General features: G+C 41.8%; 1 protein-coding gene across 2 annotated transcripts in view; it reads right to left on the bottom strand.

The window, feature by feature from the left end:
• Positions 1-1,138: 1,138 nt before the first annotated feature.
• Positions 1,139-18,938, bottom strand: part of DAPP1 (dual adaptor of phosphotyrosine and 3-phosphoinositides 1) — a 50,437-nt gene continuing 32,637 nt past the window's right edge. Inside the window, exons 4-9 of one of the 2 annotated variants that reach the window (XM_006192971.3) lie at positions 15,994-16,124; positions 8,350-8,397; positions 6,871-6,933; positions 6,110-6,195; positions 3,803-3,890; positions 1,139-2,963 (exon numbers count right to left, since the gene is read on the bottom strand). In XM_006192971.3, the coding sequence (XP_006193033.1) occupies positions 2,895-2,963; positions 3,803-3,890; positions 6,110-6,195; positions 6,871-6,933; positions 8,350-8,397; positions 15,994-16,124 (485 nt within the window). In that variant the 3' untranslated portion in view covers positions 1,139-2,894. Of the gene's footprint in view, positions 2,964-3,802; positions 3,891-6,109; positions 6,196-6,870; positions 6,934-8,349; positions 8,398-14,909; positions 15,551-15,993; positions 16,125-18,938 lie in introns of those variants that run through there. The other variant, XM_032460492.1, reaches the window with a different exon arrangement.

Below are 18,938 nucleotides of genomic sequence, written 5' to 3'. Positions count from 1 at the left end.
AACATGATAAAACTATCCCGCATACACCTGAGAACATGTTAACCTTTTCCCCAGAAGAGGATGCAAAGTCCTTGGGTGATGTTCACTTTTCTCATTGATACACTGTGGCTTAAATACTGTGATAGAAAGTTGACCATTTTTAAGATACCTTATGTTAGATGATGGGATAAGACAGGAAACAGATAACTTGCTTTTTTGTATGGACACACACATTTATAACAAAATAAGGAAATGTAGCAATCACAGTTCTTGTTTCTCCAATTTGGGTGTGGTGGAAGCTAGTGTTTAAAACACAGTGTGACCAGGAAGAGTTTGGCAAAAATACAGGTTTGCTGCAGCTGACCTGAAGTAGTAGTGGAGGAGGGAGGGAGGATTGATACTCATTCTGTGATAATTCTCTTGCTCTCTGCCTGAAACCGGGACTCAGCATAACTCCCCGACCTGCGCTCCCAGCGTGTTTTAAGAGCCCACCCTCTGGAGTGCCGCATGGCTGGGAAGAGAGGGCTCTGGCCTACCAAGTGTTAGGACCAATGGCTCTGGATTAGGGGGCAGGTTTCCTCCAGAGGCGATAAGAGCCATCCCCACCATGGGGGAACACCCCTCATCTGGAGGGAGCAGTGCGTCGATGGGGCAAGATTTCCCTGGGAGGGATTCTGAGCATGACTGCTAATACTTTGGCTGTCTTGAGGTACTCCTTTGGTGATAAGCACATACTGTTAGTGACAGAGCTGAATACAGACAGCTATTCTCCCAAACAGACCCCCCCCCCCCGATCTGGATCTGCCATTGGCTTAAAACATCCTCCCTCATCTTAGGGCCCTTCCCTGAGCTCACTAGCGAGGTGAAATCATGACCACCTTGCGGGTTGCTGAGAGCAGGTGAAGCATCTGGGGTGGCACTAATTACATGGTGAGTATATGTTTAATCGCCCTTTTCATGTCAAAAACCCTCCAAAATATGGCTTTATCCCCGTTCAGCACACACCATCATATAGCTCTGTGTGCTTCCCCTGCAGTATTTATCTTCTTTACTTCCATACATGATTATGTATGTATTTATTATCTTTTCCATATTCAATTAGAAACTCCCTCAGGACGAGGACTATTTCTTAAACTCTCAATCCTTCCATCCTTTGTAGCTCAGAGTCGAACCCAAGTGGGTCCTTCATTGCTATTTATGATATTAATCACTTGTATTTCTTTTAAATTTTAAATGTTAAAAAACATAATTTAATAGCAAAATACAGGCACAGCAAAGTCATGTCTTTTTAATAAACAACCACAGAATATAAATAAACATGACATTGTACAAAAAGTCAAAACAATATTACCTACACAAACACCCTTGGTTCTAAGAAAACAATACACGAAACTGTACATTTCAGTGAGGATTTCTAACTCCTGACTTTGCAAACTGAACACATTTTAACTTGACATTTGGTTTATTCCATGTGATACAACAAGACATTAAAAGCCTTGTTGAAACATCCAAAAATGTAATGTCATTTCTGAGTCCTAGCTGTTTATATAACAGAGGGAACTTATTCAATGAGGACCGCTAGAGCAGTGTCATAGCTTTACATCATGATCATTTTATTTGGGTTCTTCCTCCACTTTACTCTCCCTTCAAAAGTCAATCTTGAAAAAAAAAAAAAAACCCACTATTAATAAAGATAATGGAGGGGTTAGAATCTACTTATGAGCTCCGGATGCTGATGTCTCATCCCCCTACTTCAGTCCCCTCATTCTAGTTTGAAAACACGGTGTAAGAAACGCATCATACTTCACGTGTGGACTTAGTGTTGCTCCCTCAGTTGGCAACAGAAGGTGCTCTTGAAATAAGGCGTAGGGCACTTGGCCATCATTGCCGAGCAGGGTGTGTCTTACTCCTCTTGGGTCAGTACCTAGCACTCACTCTGAGGAAGGGATTGTTACAACACGCTCTCCTGGAGAAGTCTCTTTCAGTCTGTTAGGGAAGCGCTGGATGAAGATAACTTAGTGCTTAAGAGTAACGTGCTCTGTTATTGTTACAGTTTTAATAATTATTATCATATTATTCTAATACATGATATAGTAATGATCACAATAATTATTAAACTAAAAGTTATCTATTACTTTATCACCCTTCCTCAACTGATGGTTTCTCACTCTTTAAAACATTTCCCCTAAAATGACTAAAAGAGGTGTTTTTTAGATTGTGCCTTCATCTTTGTCAAGCTACCTAGTCGCCCAGAGGACGTTAAGTTCTCACAGGCTTATCATTAGAAGGGAAGAAGAATATCTGTAGAGCCTTTTGCAAAGGGAAAATTAACACTGCAAACCTTTTCCATTTTAGTTTCAGAAATTGTTTTGTTTCTTATATAAAGAGGGGAATAAAAACAAAACCAACACCGCTCCCTGTCCCCAGTCTTGGAGGTTTCTCTCAGCACACTTTCAGAAGAAGCGGTCTCAGCCTCGGGGCACACAAAGGGCTGTTTCCTTCCCGGGGAACCGCACAACCTGGATGTCAGAGGAGCTGACCAGGGCGCCGAGTGGGGCCCCGGGCAGATAACATCGGCCAGCTCGGGGAGCATGATGAGGGAAAGCAAAACGCCTTCATCTCCCATTGCGCGTCCTGAGAGTGAGCCCCCGGGCGCGGCGCCGGGTGCCTCGGCCTCCCTCAGAACCATGATGCGTCCGCATCCTCAGGGAGACGCGCCTTGACCGGCAGCAGTTTTCTGTGAGTCCGCAAATGTGGCGTGTCCTGAAATGTCCGACTCTGCATCTGCTTTTGATTTGTTTCTATAGAAAAATCCTTAGTCAGCTTTCAGCTGAAGAAGCCTGCTGTGGCTCACAGCCTCGGGAACATTCCACCCTGCTCCTGGGTCAGGGCAGCCCTCACGGAGGAAGGTCTGCCTATTTAAAGATGAATGACTGAGATCGGACTGTGCCTTCCCTTTGGTCGAGCTGTTTTCTTATTTGAGACTGTAAGAGAGCACACCCACGTGGATTTATTGTTGAACAACTTTAAGATAACCAACATTTTATAAATATTACATAAGAATTGCTGATTAGTAGAAAACCATGCACCTATAAATTAATTATCATGTCTCCTCCTCCCCCAAGTTCTACCCTGACTTTCTTTCTTTTTCTCCGGAGAAATACTGTAAAGGGGCTGCCAAAACCTGCACAAATTGGGAACTGGCCTAATACTTTTAGTAACCCATAAAGTGCAATACTATTCAGTGAATCAGAATAAAGATACAGATCTAAATTAATTGATATAGAAATATGTTCATTATATATTAAGTCAAGTGAGCAGGTAAAGAACACTAGAGAATGATTAAATTTTGAGTTGAATGTTTATCTGCACAGGGAGAAGTCTGAAAGAATGTACATTTGATATATTTTTACTTTATGTACACTGGACACTAAGCTAAGTTTCTCTGGCAAGCCTCCTTCTCTGACAAGTTAAAAGGATTTTCTACTATGGAAATATGTCAGCTTCCCTCTGTTGGACCTTCTAGTCCCTCATGTCCCTCTCCAGGCAAAACTGGAGCAGCCAAACACTTAGGGGAAGAGTGATAGACACTAGGGCGTGAGGCCAGGCTCGAGCAGCAACCCCAGTGCCGCTCTGTTCTCTTTCTTTTATTCTGTCTCCATCCCTTTCCTGTCCCAGAAGAATGAACAGACTATTCTGCAAGCCTGCAAGTAGACATCCCATTGGTTCTCGGGGGTCATCTGATTCTTTCAATAGAAAAATGTTTGAAATTATCCACATATTATTTCTGAGCATTAGACATCCAGAGACGGGCAGAACTCACCAACTTCCAGCGTAATATCTTGATCCACTCATCAGCCTCTACTCCTGTCTTTGCACAGAGATAAAATGTCCTGAATGGAAATACTAAGCTGGTAAGACAAAAGGAAGAACATAAGAGACTCCAGATGGTTGGTTGAACATCTACTAGTTGAAGACTAATTAGAGTATTCCAATGGGGAAAATAACTGACAGAAAACCTGGGTAAGAATTTGAGGAATTGGTACATGTGGAGCTAGTCCTGCCAGCAAACTGCAGAAATGTTGACAAAGTTGTAGATTCATGTTATTAATACGGGCCACATTTCTATTTTCTAATGAGAATCTAAAGAGGGAAAAACACAGGTCGAGGGCACCCCCAGATCCGTTTGTTGTTCGTGTCTTAGATTGAATATGCTTGTGTGTTTATTCAGCTAATCTGATATATGACTCAGAACTTGTGCTCTGATAACAAAGAACAAGCAAGACAGATAAGAGTGAGTTTGTTGAAGTAACTCATTTGGGTTAGCTGGCTTCAAGGAGGATAACACTGCCCTCTGTGGATGAAGGCAGTTTCAACTTTTTAGGACAGGGAAAAGAGGTAATAACACTCTTTAACTATTCTTTCTGCCCACTTCTTGCCTTGAGTTAGTTAATCTCTGCTGGAGGGAAGAAGAACTTGCCCACTGGCATGGAAGCCTGTTCTAGGAATATGCTTGACTCCTCATCTAACTGTCTCTTTGGCTCTAGAGTCAAAATCACCTGACTGATAAGGTCAGTCCTAACTTAGATCTTGTCCATACTTCTGTCCTCACAGCTGAGATGCAAAACACTAAAAATCTTTTTGTACTTTCCATGAAAAAAAAAAAAAGCCTTGAACTGAAATCAGAAGAGTTTCTACATCCTAAAACCAAAGCAATATATCTGGTTTATGCCAGTAATTCATGTCGAATAGACAAGAGGTAGTCCCTGTGGACAGAAGGTAAACCTTGATGTGAGGTCGGTTGGGCAGTGAGGAGCCAGAGCTGAGGTTGGGGATGGGGAGTGATACTGTGCACACACTGTACAAAACTGATGGCTGGAACTGTCACTGGTATCCTCTGTGAGAGACATTATTAATTGCCTGTTAATTCAAATCATTTTTCCTTTTCTCTTGCTTACAGAACCCCAGGTGATAAGTTATAATTAGTTGGAGCCAATTATGATCATACTAGTACCCTGCTGCTGGTGATGGCAGGGGACCAGTCTGGGCCAATGAGATACGAGGGGAAATTGGATAGAAGAGTTTCTGGGAAAATGTCTGCTTTCCTGATAAAAAGGGCACACATGCCTAATACCATCCCTGCATCTTTCTTCATGGCTTACGTGTAAATGTGAGGCCTATAGTTGGAGTAGCTGTCTTGGACCCTGAAGTAGCGCATGAGGAAAAGACCAAGAGAATCGTAGAGACGTTGGACCTGACCTTGTTAAGGTAGCTGTCTGCCTCCTGATTGCTTGTTATGTAAGAAATATAAACTCCGGTTAGTTCATATGGTACCTTTATGTGAATTTTGAAAAGATGTCCACTATTGGTTGATACTATACAATCATTAATTAATAATAGTTAATGTTAATTTTTTTAGATGGACAATGGTATTGTAGTTCTATAGGTGATATTTTTCTTCTTAGTAGTTGCATATTTAAGGACTTAAGGGTAAAGCACCATGATGTCTACAACTTACTTTCAATTGGTTCAGGAAAAAAAAGGTGAACCGACAGAGATAAAGCAAACAGAGCAAAATATTAATGACTGATGCATCTAGGTGAAGGGTATATGGGCATCTAAGTCTTTCAATTTTTGTATGTTTGAAAAACTTTAAAATAAAAGTTGGTGGGAAATAAGACACTCCCTTCTCAAGACACTTTATTTCTCCCAGTTAGAAAATTTTGATGATACACTGATTGTGTTAGAACAAAATACTTTAGTGCCATTTACCAGAATTGTCATCATAATACAAATCACCCATTGTTGGAGTCAACAAAGTTATAATTAAAATGGCGTAAAACACGGCAAAGGAATAAAAGCTGTCTAAGCTGTGAATGGCACACTGTCCTGTGTCATGCTTGTGCAGTGTGCCCAGCAGCCCTGCCTATTTGTTGAAGCCACTTTAAATGAGGTATTATGTCTCTGTTGAGAGAACTCAAAACATACATGCTCTGTGTGATGGTTAAACCCACACACCTTAGATCAAAACAATTGTACATGTTAAGATATACAATTTTTTTTATTCTTCAGCTAAAATAAATGTCTGGCAAGAAGACTTCAAAAAGATTTCCTTTGTAAATCAGCTTACCAAAAACAGTTCACCCTTTCTTGTGAATAATCAAATTGTACAGCTGAACATTCCGTTAAGTCTAGGATCCGAATTGGTTCTGGTGACTTGAAAAAAAAAAAAAGGCAAACTATGTCATCATAGAAACACATACACAAATCTGTTCATCATTCATTCTCCTAACAAGTCTTTCACTATGAGTGACTATCAACTTCCACTATGGGGACCAAAAATAGAAAACCTTCCTAAGGGATGTCACACACTTGTCTGGGGATTGGCTTTCCATGCAACTGGACCCTAGGAAGAGCCTTTCTTTGTCAATTTAAACTTGGTGGTGATGGATTTTTAACACATGGATGGAAGCCACACTTTTCTTCCTTGTTTTTAAACATCTACTTTTCCAGAAATTTTGTATAGGAAAAATGAGGGGGAAAATGAAATAATTTTAAATCTGCTTGATGAAATGGGCATGAGAAATGGACGTATTTTTAATAAAGGGTTAGAAGAGACAGTTAATACACTGAGGTAAGAGAACAATTCCGTTGCCCTAAACAGAGGGGCTGAGATGCCCTGGGGAACTACAGCTTAAACATCTGGAGAGAGCGGTTTCTGGGATATACATCCTGTCTTTGCAAAAGAACGAGGCTCACATCAGGAATCAAGAACTCACATCTCCAGGGTGTTTCATGTGCTCACAAGGGAAATTTCTGGGATCTTAAAGGCAGACATTCCTTTCACCTACAGAGCTGAGTTTTAAAGGGAAAGCGTATTACGTTTCTCACCATTTGGTCTTTGAAGTATTTCAGCTCATTCCTATGCAAAGTGAACCATCTTGTTTTCCAAGTCTGAGAGAAAAGAAATTAAAACATGTAGGTTTTGAATACAGGACTACAACATCTGAACTATATAATTTCCTTTTGTTGTAAAAGTATCTAAAAGATTAGCTATAATAAAATATTATTGTGGTGTTATTTCTGAGAAAAAGTTTCAAAATTAAACTTAAAATTTTTAAATTTCAAGAATTAAAATGATTCCATGCCTTAAGCTCATAACAAAGGCAAAGATAACTTTAACATTTTTAAACAAGTAAAAAGAAATAACCAATCATAAACATTCCAGGTGATTTATAACCACAAAAATTTCCATCTTAAAATCAAACTCTAAGGGAACTATATTCAATATCTTGTAAAATGAAAAAGAATATGAAAACAAATATATATATGTATACGTATGACTGAACTATTATGCTGCACACCAGAAATTAGCACAACACTGTAAACTGACTATATGTCAATTAAAAAAAAACTCTATAATAAAAACAGATGTCATTTGTGAGCACCTACTGCAGGCTACATACTATTCTTGGAGGTCTGTGTATATTAGAGCCAATCTTCATACAATGCCAACTATTATTATTCTTGTTTTACATATAAGTAAATTGAGGTTTAGGAACCTCAAACCACATGCTATTCTAAACCTTGTCTAAGAATTCCACAGCATTGGTGGAAAAACTGTTTCCTTCTCATGTACCAACAGAACACAAATCTTGTCCTGGGAGGCAACGTTCCCAGTTAAAAGAAGTAAGAGTGGACTTGAAAACAAATATGCTATGAATATGAATATTTCTCCTTAGGGAGCATCCAGTTTAGTGGAGACACAGATAACTAAATATTTAGGTTGAATTCTAGCAGGCCAGTACCCTTGAGAGGTTAAGCGCCTTGACTCTTAAAATGGAAAATAGCAGGCATAAACCACGAAGGTCTTTTTGGTACATGAAAATACAGCAAAGTAACTTTAAGGATATGGTCACATAAGTGGAGGACAGTTGGTTACCCCCAACTAGTAGAGTCCTAAGTTTTGTTTTCTTGGGGATTTTATCATATAGTTACATAACTGCCTGTGATGTTTTTCTAGCCTTTTTTTAGGTAGACATTTCATACAATTTTGACTTTTTTGTTGAGAAATCTTAAACATCCAAGAAATGTGCTAGACTTAACTTACCTTCACCCTCAATCATTCCATTCAAAGGGTTGTGTGTTTTCTTTCTACTCTTAGCCATTTGGCTTTGCCAAAGAATAGTCAAGTGATTTTTCAGAATTTTGACGAATATTAGCCATAAAGATGAACTCTTGAAACATGTCAATATTATAACTGAGTCAGAATGAGTAGGCAGATGTGCATTTTAAAAAGTAAACATGAGGGCTGAGTCTACATGACACTCTCTCTTTGTGTCAGGTGTTGGCAGAAACACACCCCCTTACCTTCACCAGGCCGCCTTGTTTGGTGAGGTAACCTTCTTTGGTGCCCAGCTAGAAAAAGAAAGGAACATCCAGGTGAAGCCAGGCGTATCGCAACATGATTTAGGCCTTCCCAGTTCTGTCCTAGTTTGAAGTGAAACTCAAGTTTGCCTCTGATCTCAAGTGATCGCCTTTCATTCTTCATCCAGGCACTTGAAAATCCTCCCTATGCTGTGAGAGACTGTTTTTAGACTGGATTGTCAAGCATAATTCTGTAGCGACAGGCAACAGGCAAAAGACGCTCTTCTAACTCCAGTGAGCAGTTTGCCAACAACCAGCCAGATCACACCACTCGTGGAAGTCGGCATTGGGCAGAGTGTGTCAGGTCATCCCAGCTGCTCAGGTTGTTGCCGGGGTATTATGCCCATAAACGTGCACACACTCACACTGACGTGGGCTCAGTTTATGGGAAAGTCTGGATTTAAGCAAAGAAGAGGGATTTCTGTACTTCCCTGAGTTTGTGTTAGCCTAATCTGCTTTGTGAATGTTTAAGAAGGAACATTAGAAATAGCATTTTCAAAATCATATAATTCTCCTTTAAACCACTCTATTTTTTCACAGACAATCTCTTGAGACCTATATTCCATGGAACAGACTTTTAGACTTCCAGGAATGCAGATTTGTTTACAATTGATTCATCCAAAAAGGATTTGAAGTGAGAATGAATCACTTCTTTTAACTTACTCATCATTAATTCAAGGGTAACAACAGTATTATACACTTAGCTGGCTCCTGTGAAATGTAAGGAATGGTGGAAAACTGTGTAAACGGAAATCTGCATAAAACCAGGACCCTCAAATGAAAAAAAATTCTAAATTCGTACATTTCTGAAGAAACTGAATTTCCAGGATATTTTGTTCTAATATGATGTCAGTATATCTTACACTGATAAGGAGAAAATGAATAAAAACTTGGAAATGACTCAGTTGATGTCAACGTTCTCTTCATGGGAGTTTCCAGGGTATTTTTTTCCTGAGATGAAGTCTCCCTACCAAATAAAAAGAGGAACAACCACCACCACAGTAGAAAGACATAAAACTGGAAACAACATACAACCACTTCCTTTAAAACGCCCTTCTTACAGCATTGAAGTCAGGGTGAACTTCCCAGGTGTTCATGTAAATAATGTTAAATAATATTGGTGGATTTCAAATAATCAGTGTGATTTATTTTGACGTTAAAAGACATTGAACTGACTGGATTGAGTTTGAGTATTATATTATGGAAACATAAAAAACTTGACATCTTGGATGGTTGAGTCTGCAGAGGCAAAATAAGGAAGGGTAAATGGCTTTGTAGAAGAGCTGATACAAGTGTTTACTGAAACTGCACTAAAGGATTATGCTACTCAATCTATCTTACCTCCATCTAAACAATATACTCTCCATCCAGTATCTCTCTAAGGTTTTAATAGTTAGGCAGAAGGTGGCAGAGGATAGAGCTGAGAACTGGTATTTTATTCATGGTTTCTGGAGGTAAGAAAGGAAATGACTATGTAGCAGATTTATTTTTTAAAAAATCAATGAACTGTAATAAGAAAGCCATTTATAATAGTCCCAAATTGGAAACAACTTAAATATTTAAAAAATAAAGCATTAGCCTGAATACCATGCTTTCTACCTGCTGGCCTTAAATTTAGTCAAAAGCTGTCAGGTTGGATGGAGCAGGGCAGGCATCAGTGTGGGTGTGTGCAGGGCGTTGGTGCACCTGAGTTCAGGGTGGAGTCCTAGCTGGGGACAGAGGGCATCTGTGGGGACGACGGTAGGGGCAGCAGCTTGGTATGAGGCATTGAAGCCTGGCAGGGTGAGGAGAGCTTCTGCTCAAAGAGAGGTGGGGGGGTGTCCAGTTTCAGAGCCGGGTCGGACTGGGTGGGCATCTGCGGTGGGGGAGGGAGTGGCTGTGGCCGGGCAGTGGTGCCCTGTCAATCGGAGACTAATTACATTGGACTGATCAACCAATAAGCGAGTGTGTTGAAGATAATGAGATCCATTCCTCACTGTGGGGAAAGGGAGTTATAACTATGAAAAGTGAAGAAATTAAAACGAGCCTTGTGGAACAGGACTAGGATTGGAGGTATGGGTGTGAACCCATGGATAGAAGATGATAGAAATAGAAAGAAATATAGACATCAATATAAGTATGTGTACATATGTATAAGCATACACATTTTCCCAGCTCTGTCCTCAGAGTGGCCTGGGAGAGTGACAACCTGCTAACAATGCATATGTAGCACCCAAACCTGGATTTCTAAAGTACTACTCTCAAGAAAAAAAAATCAATGTCTTCGAGAAATAACTGATTGTAGAGCTGGATAAAAGTGCAAGGTAAGCCTGGGCCATTCTGCTATACCAGGAAGTGAGAACATTCTCAACGACTTATGAGGCTGTATGGACACAAAGGTCACATGGAAATAGGGCTCAGTGGCCGAAACTGGGGAAACTTCCCAAGTCCAGATAAATGATGGTAATGATTGTAGCCCGCTGATATAAAAACAAACGACTGGATAAACTGGAAGAACAGAAAGCTTTTCCATACAGCAGAATGACAACCAATAAATGTAAAAGGAGTAACAGAATCACAGAATCACCACTTGGCAACAATCACAGAAATAATTAAAGCCGCCAAGAAACATCAATGGATAAAACTGGTGTGTGAAAGGCTAATGTGGAACAGAATAGTTAGCCTCTAATAATCTCCCCCCCCCCAAATATCTATAATGACAAAGGGAGTAAGGTGACTTTAGAGGGAAGAAACCTGGCAGACACCGATTAATCAAGTGGTCAAACACACAGGGATGAGACAAACCGAAATTGTGTTCCACCCGAGAGGATGCAGTGAGACGGGCAAAGCGTCACTTTTGTGATATTTCTATCAAAAACGCAAAACCTGAATCTAATCACGAGGCTACATCTGATAGACTACAGTTAAGGAACAGTTCACAAAATAACTGGCCTTTAATTGTCAGAAGTATCAAAGTCATGACATCAAGGAAAAACTGAGAAAGTGTCCCGGAGTGAAGAATACTCAAGGGGCTTGACGAATAAATGCAACTTGTGACTTTGGACTGGATCCTTTCACTCTAAAGGGCTTTACTGGGGAAACTGGTGATGCCTAAATGAGACCTGTGGATGGGACCGCGGCGCTGTATCAATGTTAATTTCCCAGTTAGAACGGCTCCCTGCGGTCCCACAGGCGGAAGCACTGGGGTGTTGGCACGATGCAGGCAGTTTAATGTCTAATGGTTCAGGAACAAAGACAGTTCTTTGTACTACTCTTTCAATTTTTCTGTACTTTTGAAATTATTGAAAATTTTAAAAATAGCACCTAAAAACATAATGGAGAATTAACTACATAAATTATGATATATCCAAATAATGAAATATTAAAGAACTTGTTTTAATGATGTTTTAGAAGCCTATGTAATGACGTGGACGATGCTCACAATACATAATTAAATAAACAAGAGTACTATAACTCTATTAACAGTGCAGAGTGAGAGATGGCGCTATAATGAAGCTGCTTAGTTAGTGTTGTCATGGTATCAATGACAATTCTATAAAGCTCCTTTTTATGCATCTTTCTATGTAAGCTGTCTCACCTTTGTTTTGAAATCCTTCCCATTAAGGAGAAAATATGACACTTGTTGAAAAGCTTATAAGAAAGCCCCTCCTTGGCCACCTTCCCTTTTTTCCCACCTTTAAACAACTAATCTGGGTAATTAAGGTTGTGAGTTTTTATTTTTGTTTTTAATGAACATTGTCTTTTAGAATAGGATTGTGTGATAATGTCTAAATGGCAAAAACAAACCATGATTTTGTGCAATTAACAAAATGTATATAGGGAAAGATAAATTGGGAGTTTGGGATTAGCAAGTACCAACTACTATATAAAACAGATAAACAAAAAGGTCCTACTGTATAGCACTAAACCATCCTGCAATAAACCATAATGGAAAAGAATATGAAAGGGAATATATATACATACAACTGAATCACTATTCTATACACCAGAAAATAACACAACGTTGTAAATTGACTATACTTCAATAAAACACACACAGGCACATCCTGAGGTTAACAGTTCTGCCTTCCCCCTGTTCTAACTCCCCATTCTCATCCCCTCTCTCCAGTGTCAGCCACCACGGTCTCCCACCTGGTCGGCTGGCACAGCCTCCTTGCCTGACTGGTCTCCTTGCCTTCAATTTTGCTCCCACTTCATTTTCAACTGAGTAGCAAAAATGGTCTTTTTAAAAATTTAGAAACAAATTATGTTACTCAAAACTCTTATGCTTTTTTATCAACATGGAGAACAAACATAGATCCTTTGTCTTATCCTACAAGACCTTCCGTGTTGTGTAAGGAAAGTACAATTGGTGATTTGGATAACTCTCATTCTGTGTTGAGCCTCCACGATCCCTGCCTGTTGGGGTCTCTCGTGTTTCTCCACGTATTATAAGCAAGGCACCAACACCCCTTGGGTCCACACCAAAGTGTGTTTGTCTAGCCAACAGCCTTAAAAGGCAGAAATAGTGCTCCCTCCAGAGAAAAAGGCAGAGAAGCAGAAGCCACGCACATCTCTCGGCACCCAGGAGAGCGCGGCAGGCTGACTGGTCAGCTGGCAAAGGAGGGTTAAGGCTCAGACTCTTCACAGTCCTGGATGCCCACCAATGCCAGCAGTGTCCCCAGAGCATTGTGACAACTGTGACACCCAGAAACTTCCAAACGCTCAGCTGGGCATCCCTGCCCTTTGAGAACTCCACTGGCTACAGGATCTGACCCCTCATTACCTCAATACTCTCACCTCCCACCACGTTCCTTCCTGCTCACTCCCTGCCAGACAATCTTCTTCCTAGTCCTTAAACCACCTCAATTTAGTTCCCACTTTGGGGCTTTTGTCCTGTTCTCTCTGCCTGCAACACTTTTCCACATCCTGACATGAGTCGTTCCTTCCCTTCAGTGAAGCCTCTGGTCTAATGTCACCTCCTCAGAGAGGCCTTCCCTTCTCCAGCTTTTTCTTTTTATGACCTATTACTATCTGTGTTTACCTGATTCCATCAATTACTGTCTGTGATCCTTCGACTACAGCGTGAGCCCATTGAGGGCGGAGCCTTTGACTAGTTTACTCCCAAACCCTTAGTGCTTAAAACAGTCCTGGGTGCATTGTAGGCACTTTAAAAAAAAATTCTTTTTGTTAAATAAATGGATTAGCTAAATTTCACCCTATCTCAGGAGCCCAATCCTAGGTTGTTTATAAAATACATAAATAGTAATTTCCCCAAATGCAGTTGCCAACGGATGGCAGACAGTTTTACAGAAGCATCTACATCTGGGGCAGTAGGACACCGATTTTCATTTTCACTTCAAGCAAGAAGTTCTTTTTCCTGTAAATAGGACTTCTCTTCCTCTACTGCCAGAGCTTGTGCAAGAACTGCATTCCCCAAAGAGAAAGCAGGTGTCTAGAAGCCCCAGAGCTCTCAGGTTACGGTGGAGGCTCAGTATCATCTAGGCGTTGGAAGTAACCAGTTAGGGCTGTGAATGCTTGTGCTCAGTAAGGGACAAGAGCATCTGAGTGGATCAGAACTGCTTCCCCAGCTGGCTGGTCCAGTTATCAGTCATTCCTTAGTGGGAAATAGTGTGAGACCCTTGAGAATCCACTAAGAAACCTTTAGTTTTCTGTCTATGTCAGTGAACAATAAATGTCATGGACCTCTCATTAGACAGTGTGAATGTAGACGTTTTCAACCATTCACTCACCACTGTTTAAAAAACTCCATTATACAGAACCTTCTGTGTGTGGTCATATTTGGATACTTGGGTGGATGAATTTATCTGATACTTGGAGTGAGCAAAGAAGGAAAGCAATAAGGCTGGCAGAACTTGGTCTCCAGAGGTCTCTTTCTACCTAAGTATGCTATGTGTCATGCTCACACCAACTCCACAAATTAGGTTTTATCTGCATTTTACTGTTGATAAAGGTCACACATAGTAGGGTATAGTTCAGTTAACCTTGAGTGGAGATCTTTATAGGAAGGTAACAGGAGAATGTAAACTTAAACTGAGAGTACAAATGAGAAAGATGTTGGAGTGACTGGCGGCAGGGAAAGGATGGTAAAGAGGTAGGTTAGGCAGGAAGAATATGGTCTCCTGGAAAACAAAGGATTGCTTAGAAGGTAGAGGATTTGTTCTTTGGTCTGTTCTGACTTGGAACTATTGTCTTGCTTTCTAAAATTTCTCCAGTTCTGAGATCTAATGCTTCCTCTTCTAACTCTAACAAAGCTAAAATATCTTTCTCAACCAATTTCCAGGGTTTTTATTTTGGAGTAGACGTAGCGTAGTAACAATGTAATATGTGCCCTGAACCTGGCTGCACTATTAAGCTAGGAAGGTGGCTATGATTCCCGTCCGGAGAAGAGTCAGGCGCCGGGGGAGGGCGGACACGCTCGGGGAGCCAGCCTCCAGCGCGATGATTCCAGGATGCAGGTGAGCAGAGGATGCTCGGAACACAGCGGAGGGGCATTTTAGGGGAAGTTGGAGGGGTCCAGGAAGGCTTCCCGGAAGATACTGATCCCTGCCTCGAGTCTGGAAGGATGAGGGCACAGTAGTGATGTCGGCTGCATTTCAGATGCGGGGACGAGCACAGCTGGTGAGAGACTCGGTTCCCCAGCGTGAGTGTGGGCGGAGCGTGAGGTGAGGCGGGAGAGGCGCAGGGTCCAGGGCGGCGGCGAAGACCCTCCGCGCGGCTGAAGGATGTTAAGCGGCGAGGTCACGTGGGAAATCTGCCTTTTAGGAGAGATGTCTCTAGTGGCAGGGTAGAAGTACCGCAGAGACAAAAGGTCATGCGTATTTTAATATAATTTGCAGATCTAGAACTAGTTCTTGAAATGTCACTTGGGCGTTGCCCTCTTTATCATCTGCACACTTCCAGATGTCTCACAGCGGAGTATGCGGAGAAAAAGAACAGAGGAGCCCTGGGCATAATGAAGGGAAGAGAGTGTGGAAAGGACACTTTGCCGGGTCGCAGCCCACAGAACAAAAATAAATGGACTCTGAGGAGAACAAGGAAAGTTCCAGGCGTCCTGAAACTGAGCAGTGGCGCACACATTGCAAAGATGTGCAAGTGTCTTCTGTCTGTTCCCTTCATTCAGTGAAGGGAAAAATAAAAAGCCCTGGAAAAAAATAACATCCCGAGAGTTTATAGTCAAGATGGGGAATCTTTTTCTTCCATAGAAAGTTGAAATGTAAAAGAAACAATTTTTTCTCTTAATTTGAGAAACTTGTAGAATAACAGTTTAGCTAACTGTGTGAGCATAAACATCTCTTGCTCCTTCTACCATGAACTTATTTGGTTAAGTAAGGGTTGGTATTTAAGTGCCATTTTTGAAGTCTTTAAAAATCTTATTGCATTGCAGCTTTTTACAGTTTACCCTGGACCAGGTGATCTGAGTCTCAACTTTGTGTTCCTTTGAACTTTGTGTTCCTTTCCAGGTTTTATATCCCAAGTTAGCATTTTTATGTGAACAAACGCACTTTAAAAAGTGTGTAACCCTCTTATTGCACGTTATCACTTTTAGATAGTGAGAGCGCTGTGGGCAGAGGGACGGCCACTTACCGAAGGCGCAGTGGGCACCAGGTCATTTTCTGTTCTTCCCGTCTGCATGGCTGTGTGAACCCGGACAGACTCATAAATGGAAGGTTCTTCCACTTTTCTTGGATACGGATGTTTCAGGACGATCAGAGTGCCTGAATGAAAATGAAAAAGCATAATCAAATAGAAGCCCCAGGAAGAAGCTCCAAATGCTAACAACTGGATAACGGTGGCTAGATTGTGAAGTCTTTTGTTTTTCATGAATTTACTTAGTCATTTTCTCAACATTTATCAAGTACAAACTATGTGCCAGGCACTTAAGCAGGATGCTAGAGATAAAAGCATGGGATGGTGTCTGGCCTCCTAGTGCTCAGACAGAGCTGGCCATGAATAGTCACTTAAGGGATCCTGGTGATGAGACCAGCAACAGTCACGTGAACCAAGCATGCTGGGCACCCAGAGGCCCTGATGAGCCCTTCTATCGAAGGTTTCAGAAACACTGCCCTAGGGGAGGTGACACCATTCCGGACCTTAAGCAATAATGAGATTTTCCAGGGAGGTTTTACAAAAGCCATGAAAACAGAACTAAGCAAATACACTGGGTATAGGAGGATTCATTCCACTGCCCCGTTTCTTACTAGTTTCAGAACAACTTGCAACAAATCAGTGGATCTCAAAAATAGGAGCTCATAGCATTTGCTGTGCTGTCTCCTGCCAACCAGTTAACAGCTGAAGGAAATGAAGCCTTTGCTTTTCTCTGGAAGTGAACAGACTGGGGCTCCCATGTCATTACCTTCACTTCCAGCTGGAGGCCGGAGGTTGGGGGGAGCAGGCAGGGCCCAGGTGCTGGGGACTTGGGTGCATCATTCGGAGGACTGAGAGTGCCTCTGACTCAACGCTCTGACATTACCCCTTCTGCATCCGTCCCTTCGCCTGACACTTCCTCCAAGTCATAAACTAGAAACTGGCTACAAAAAAGTGAGTTAAGGGTTACATCTCCCCCTTGCTATGGCTTCTTGCATTTTTATTTCACTAGGATCTTTTCTATGGCAGGCTGGGGATTGTGCCATACACTAGGGGAGATGTAAAGAATTCAGTAATTCATTCAACAAATATTTACTGGGCTCCGCTAAATGCTGGGCCCTTGTCTAGGCACTGGGGACACAGCAGCAGACAAAGGAGACAGGGGAGATAGAAAAATTTTTGAAAAAAAATGTATTGTGAGAGAATTGTCATGAAAACCCTAACAGAGCAAGGTAAAGGAACAGAGAGTGAGAAGAGTCGGGTCAGGAGAGGGTGGTATTTTATACAGGGTCAAGGAAGGCTTCTTTGACAAGGGGATGAAGAGATCATAGAAAGTATGAACCTTAGACTGGAGTAAGAGAGGGACAAGGAGGAAAGAAAAGAAACCTTTGAGTAAAAAAAAAAAAAAGACCTTAATAATAATGAGAAACCTATGAACAAGGCGAAACCTTTCTATGAGGCTTGAGCACACACAACGTACTGATACCTGGGCCCAGGTAGTGCCCTGCGGCAAAGTGAAAAGGAGCATTGAAAACGGCCAAAAGAGGGGCTCTGATCTCTGCCCCCCGGAAAACAGTGGCCTCCTCCTCCTTTCTCTGCACCCAGTTCACCGCAGGAGCTTTGGGATACAATGAAAAATGGCCTTGCAGTTATCAGAAGCCCCAGTCTTGCTCTCACGCATTGTCTGTGCTCTCTCCTGTCAATGCGATCCTTTCACGAGAGCAGATCCAGTCATAGCAGGACAAGGGGCCGGTTACCGTTTTACAGTCATAATGAAAAAGCAGCAGCACCTAAATCAGGAGCAGCCGTTGTGCAGGCTCAGGGGCTGCAAGGGCACAGCTGCGACATGGCAGGGGTTTGATGAACTTGAGGGTGGCTTCTGAGTGACCTACCCCGGAGAAACACCTCCTGGCGGTCACCGTGGCATCGTGGAAAGAGCCATCACGGCCACTCAGCACCTGCTGACTTCGGACATTCTCTTCTAAGCTTCTGTTTCCTCCTCTGACAAGTGAGAATGATTACTCTTTCTTCATGAAGCAGTTTAGTGCTAAAACTAATAAAGTGTTTGTGAAAGGATTATAAAAATGTTAGATGTTATCGTGCCTTGATATGAGTATTTTTAAATCCTTAAGTGAAATCCCAATGATTGCCATCTTTGGGAATGTGGATTTTGAAATGTGAAGTTAAACAAGACTTATTTGTAACGCTGTGCTCAGGGTAGACATGGCAGTAGTCTAGTAGTCACTGACCACAGTGCTGGGACAAACTGAGGCCTCTTCAACACTCCCACCTGACAGTGGAGAAGAGGGAGCCTGGAGCCATGGCTCAAAGCAGCTCACAAATTAGAAAAAATGTGAAATCTTGTGCTTCATCTTCAAAGTCAATGCTAAATTGTCATCCTATTTCAAGTGATGTTCTAAAAAGATACACCCAGTCAGTCCTCTATCTCTTTGCATAGAACCAGGCATATCCTGGGTATATGTCCACCTGCACTAGCTTCCTATTGCTGCTGTGACAAATCGTCACAAGTGCAGTGACTTAAAATAACTCCAATTTATTATCTGGCAGTTCTGGCAGCCAGAAGCCTGAAATCTAAAGTGAATGTAAAGTGAAGGTGTTGGCAGGGCTGGTTCCTTCTGGAGGCTCCAGGGGTCAGAGCTAGCAACTGCAGGTCAAGTCCTTCTTATGTCTCTGTCTCTCCAGTTCCCCCTCTTCTGTCTCCATCCTTCCCTTGTGATTAAAATGGGTACACATGGACAAGCCAGGCTAAACTCCACTTCTTAAAGTCAGCTAATTAGTGTTTTAATTCTATCTGCGAACTTAATTCCCTCTTGCCGTGTAACATAACATTCTTATTTCTGGGGAAAGCTGTGAGCACCATTTGCGGGCTGGGGAGGCCATCATCCTGCTTCCCATGGTGTCAGTTTCTGGGAGGTGAGCATAGC

This window comes from Camelus ferus, chromosome 2 (assembly GCF_009834535.1).
Source record: "Camelus ferus isolate YT-003-E chromosome 2, BCGSAC_Cfer_1.0, whole genome shotgun sequence".
Lineage (NCBI taxonomy): Eukaryota > Metazoa > Chordata > Mammalia > Artiodactyla > Camelidae > Camelus > Camelus ferus.
This window is presented reverse-complemented; position numbering and strand designations above follow the sequence as displayed.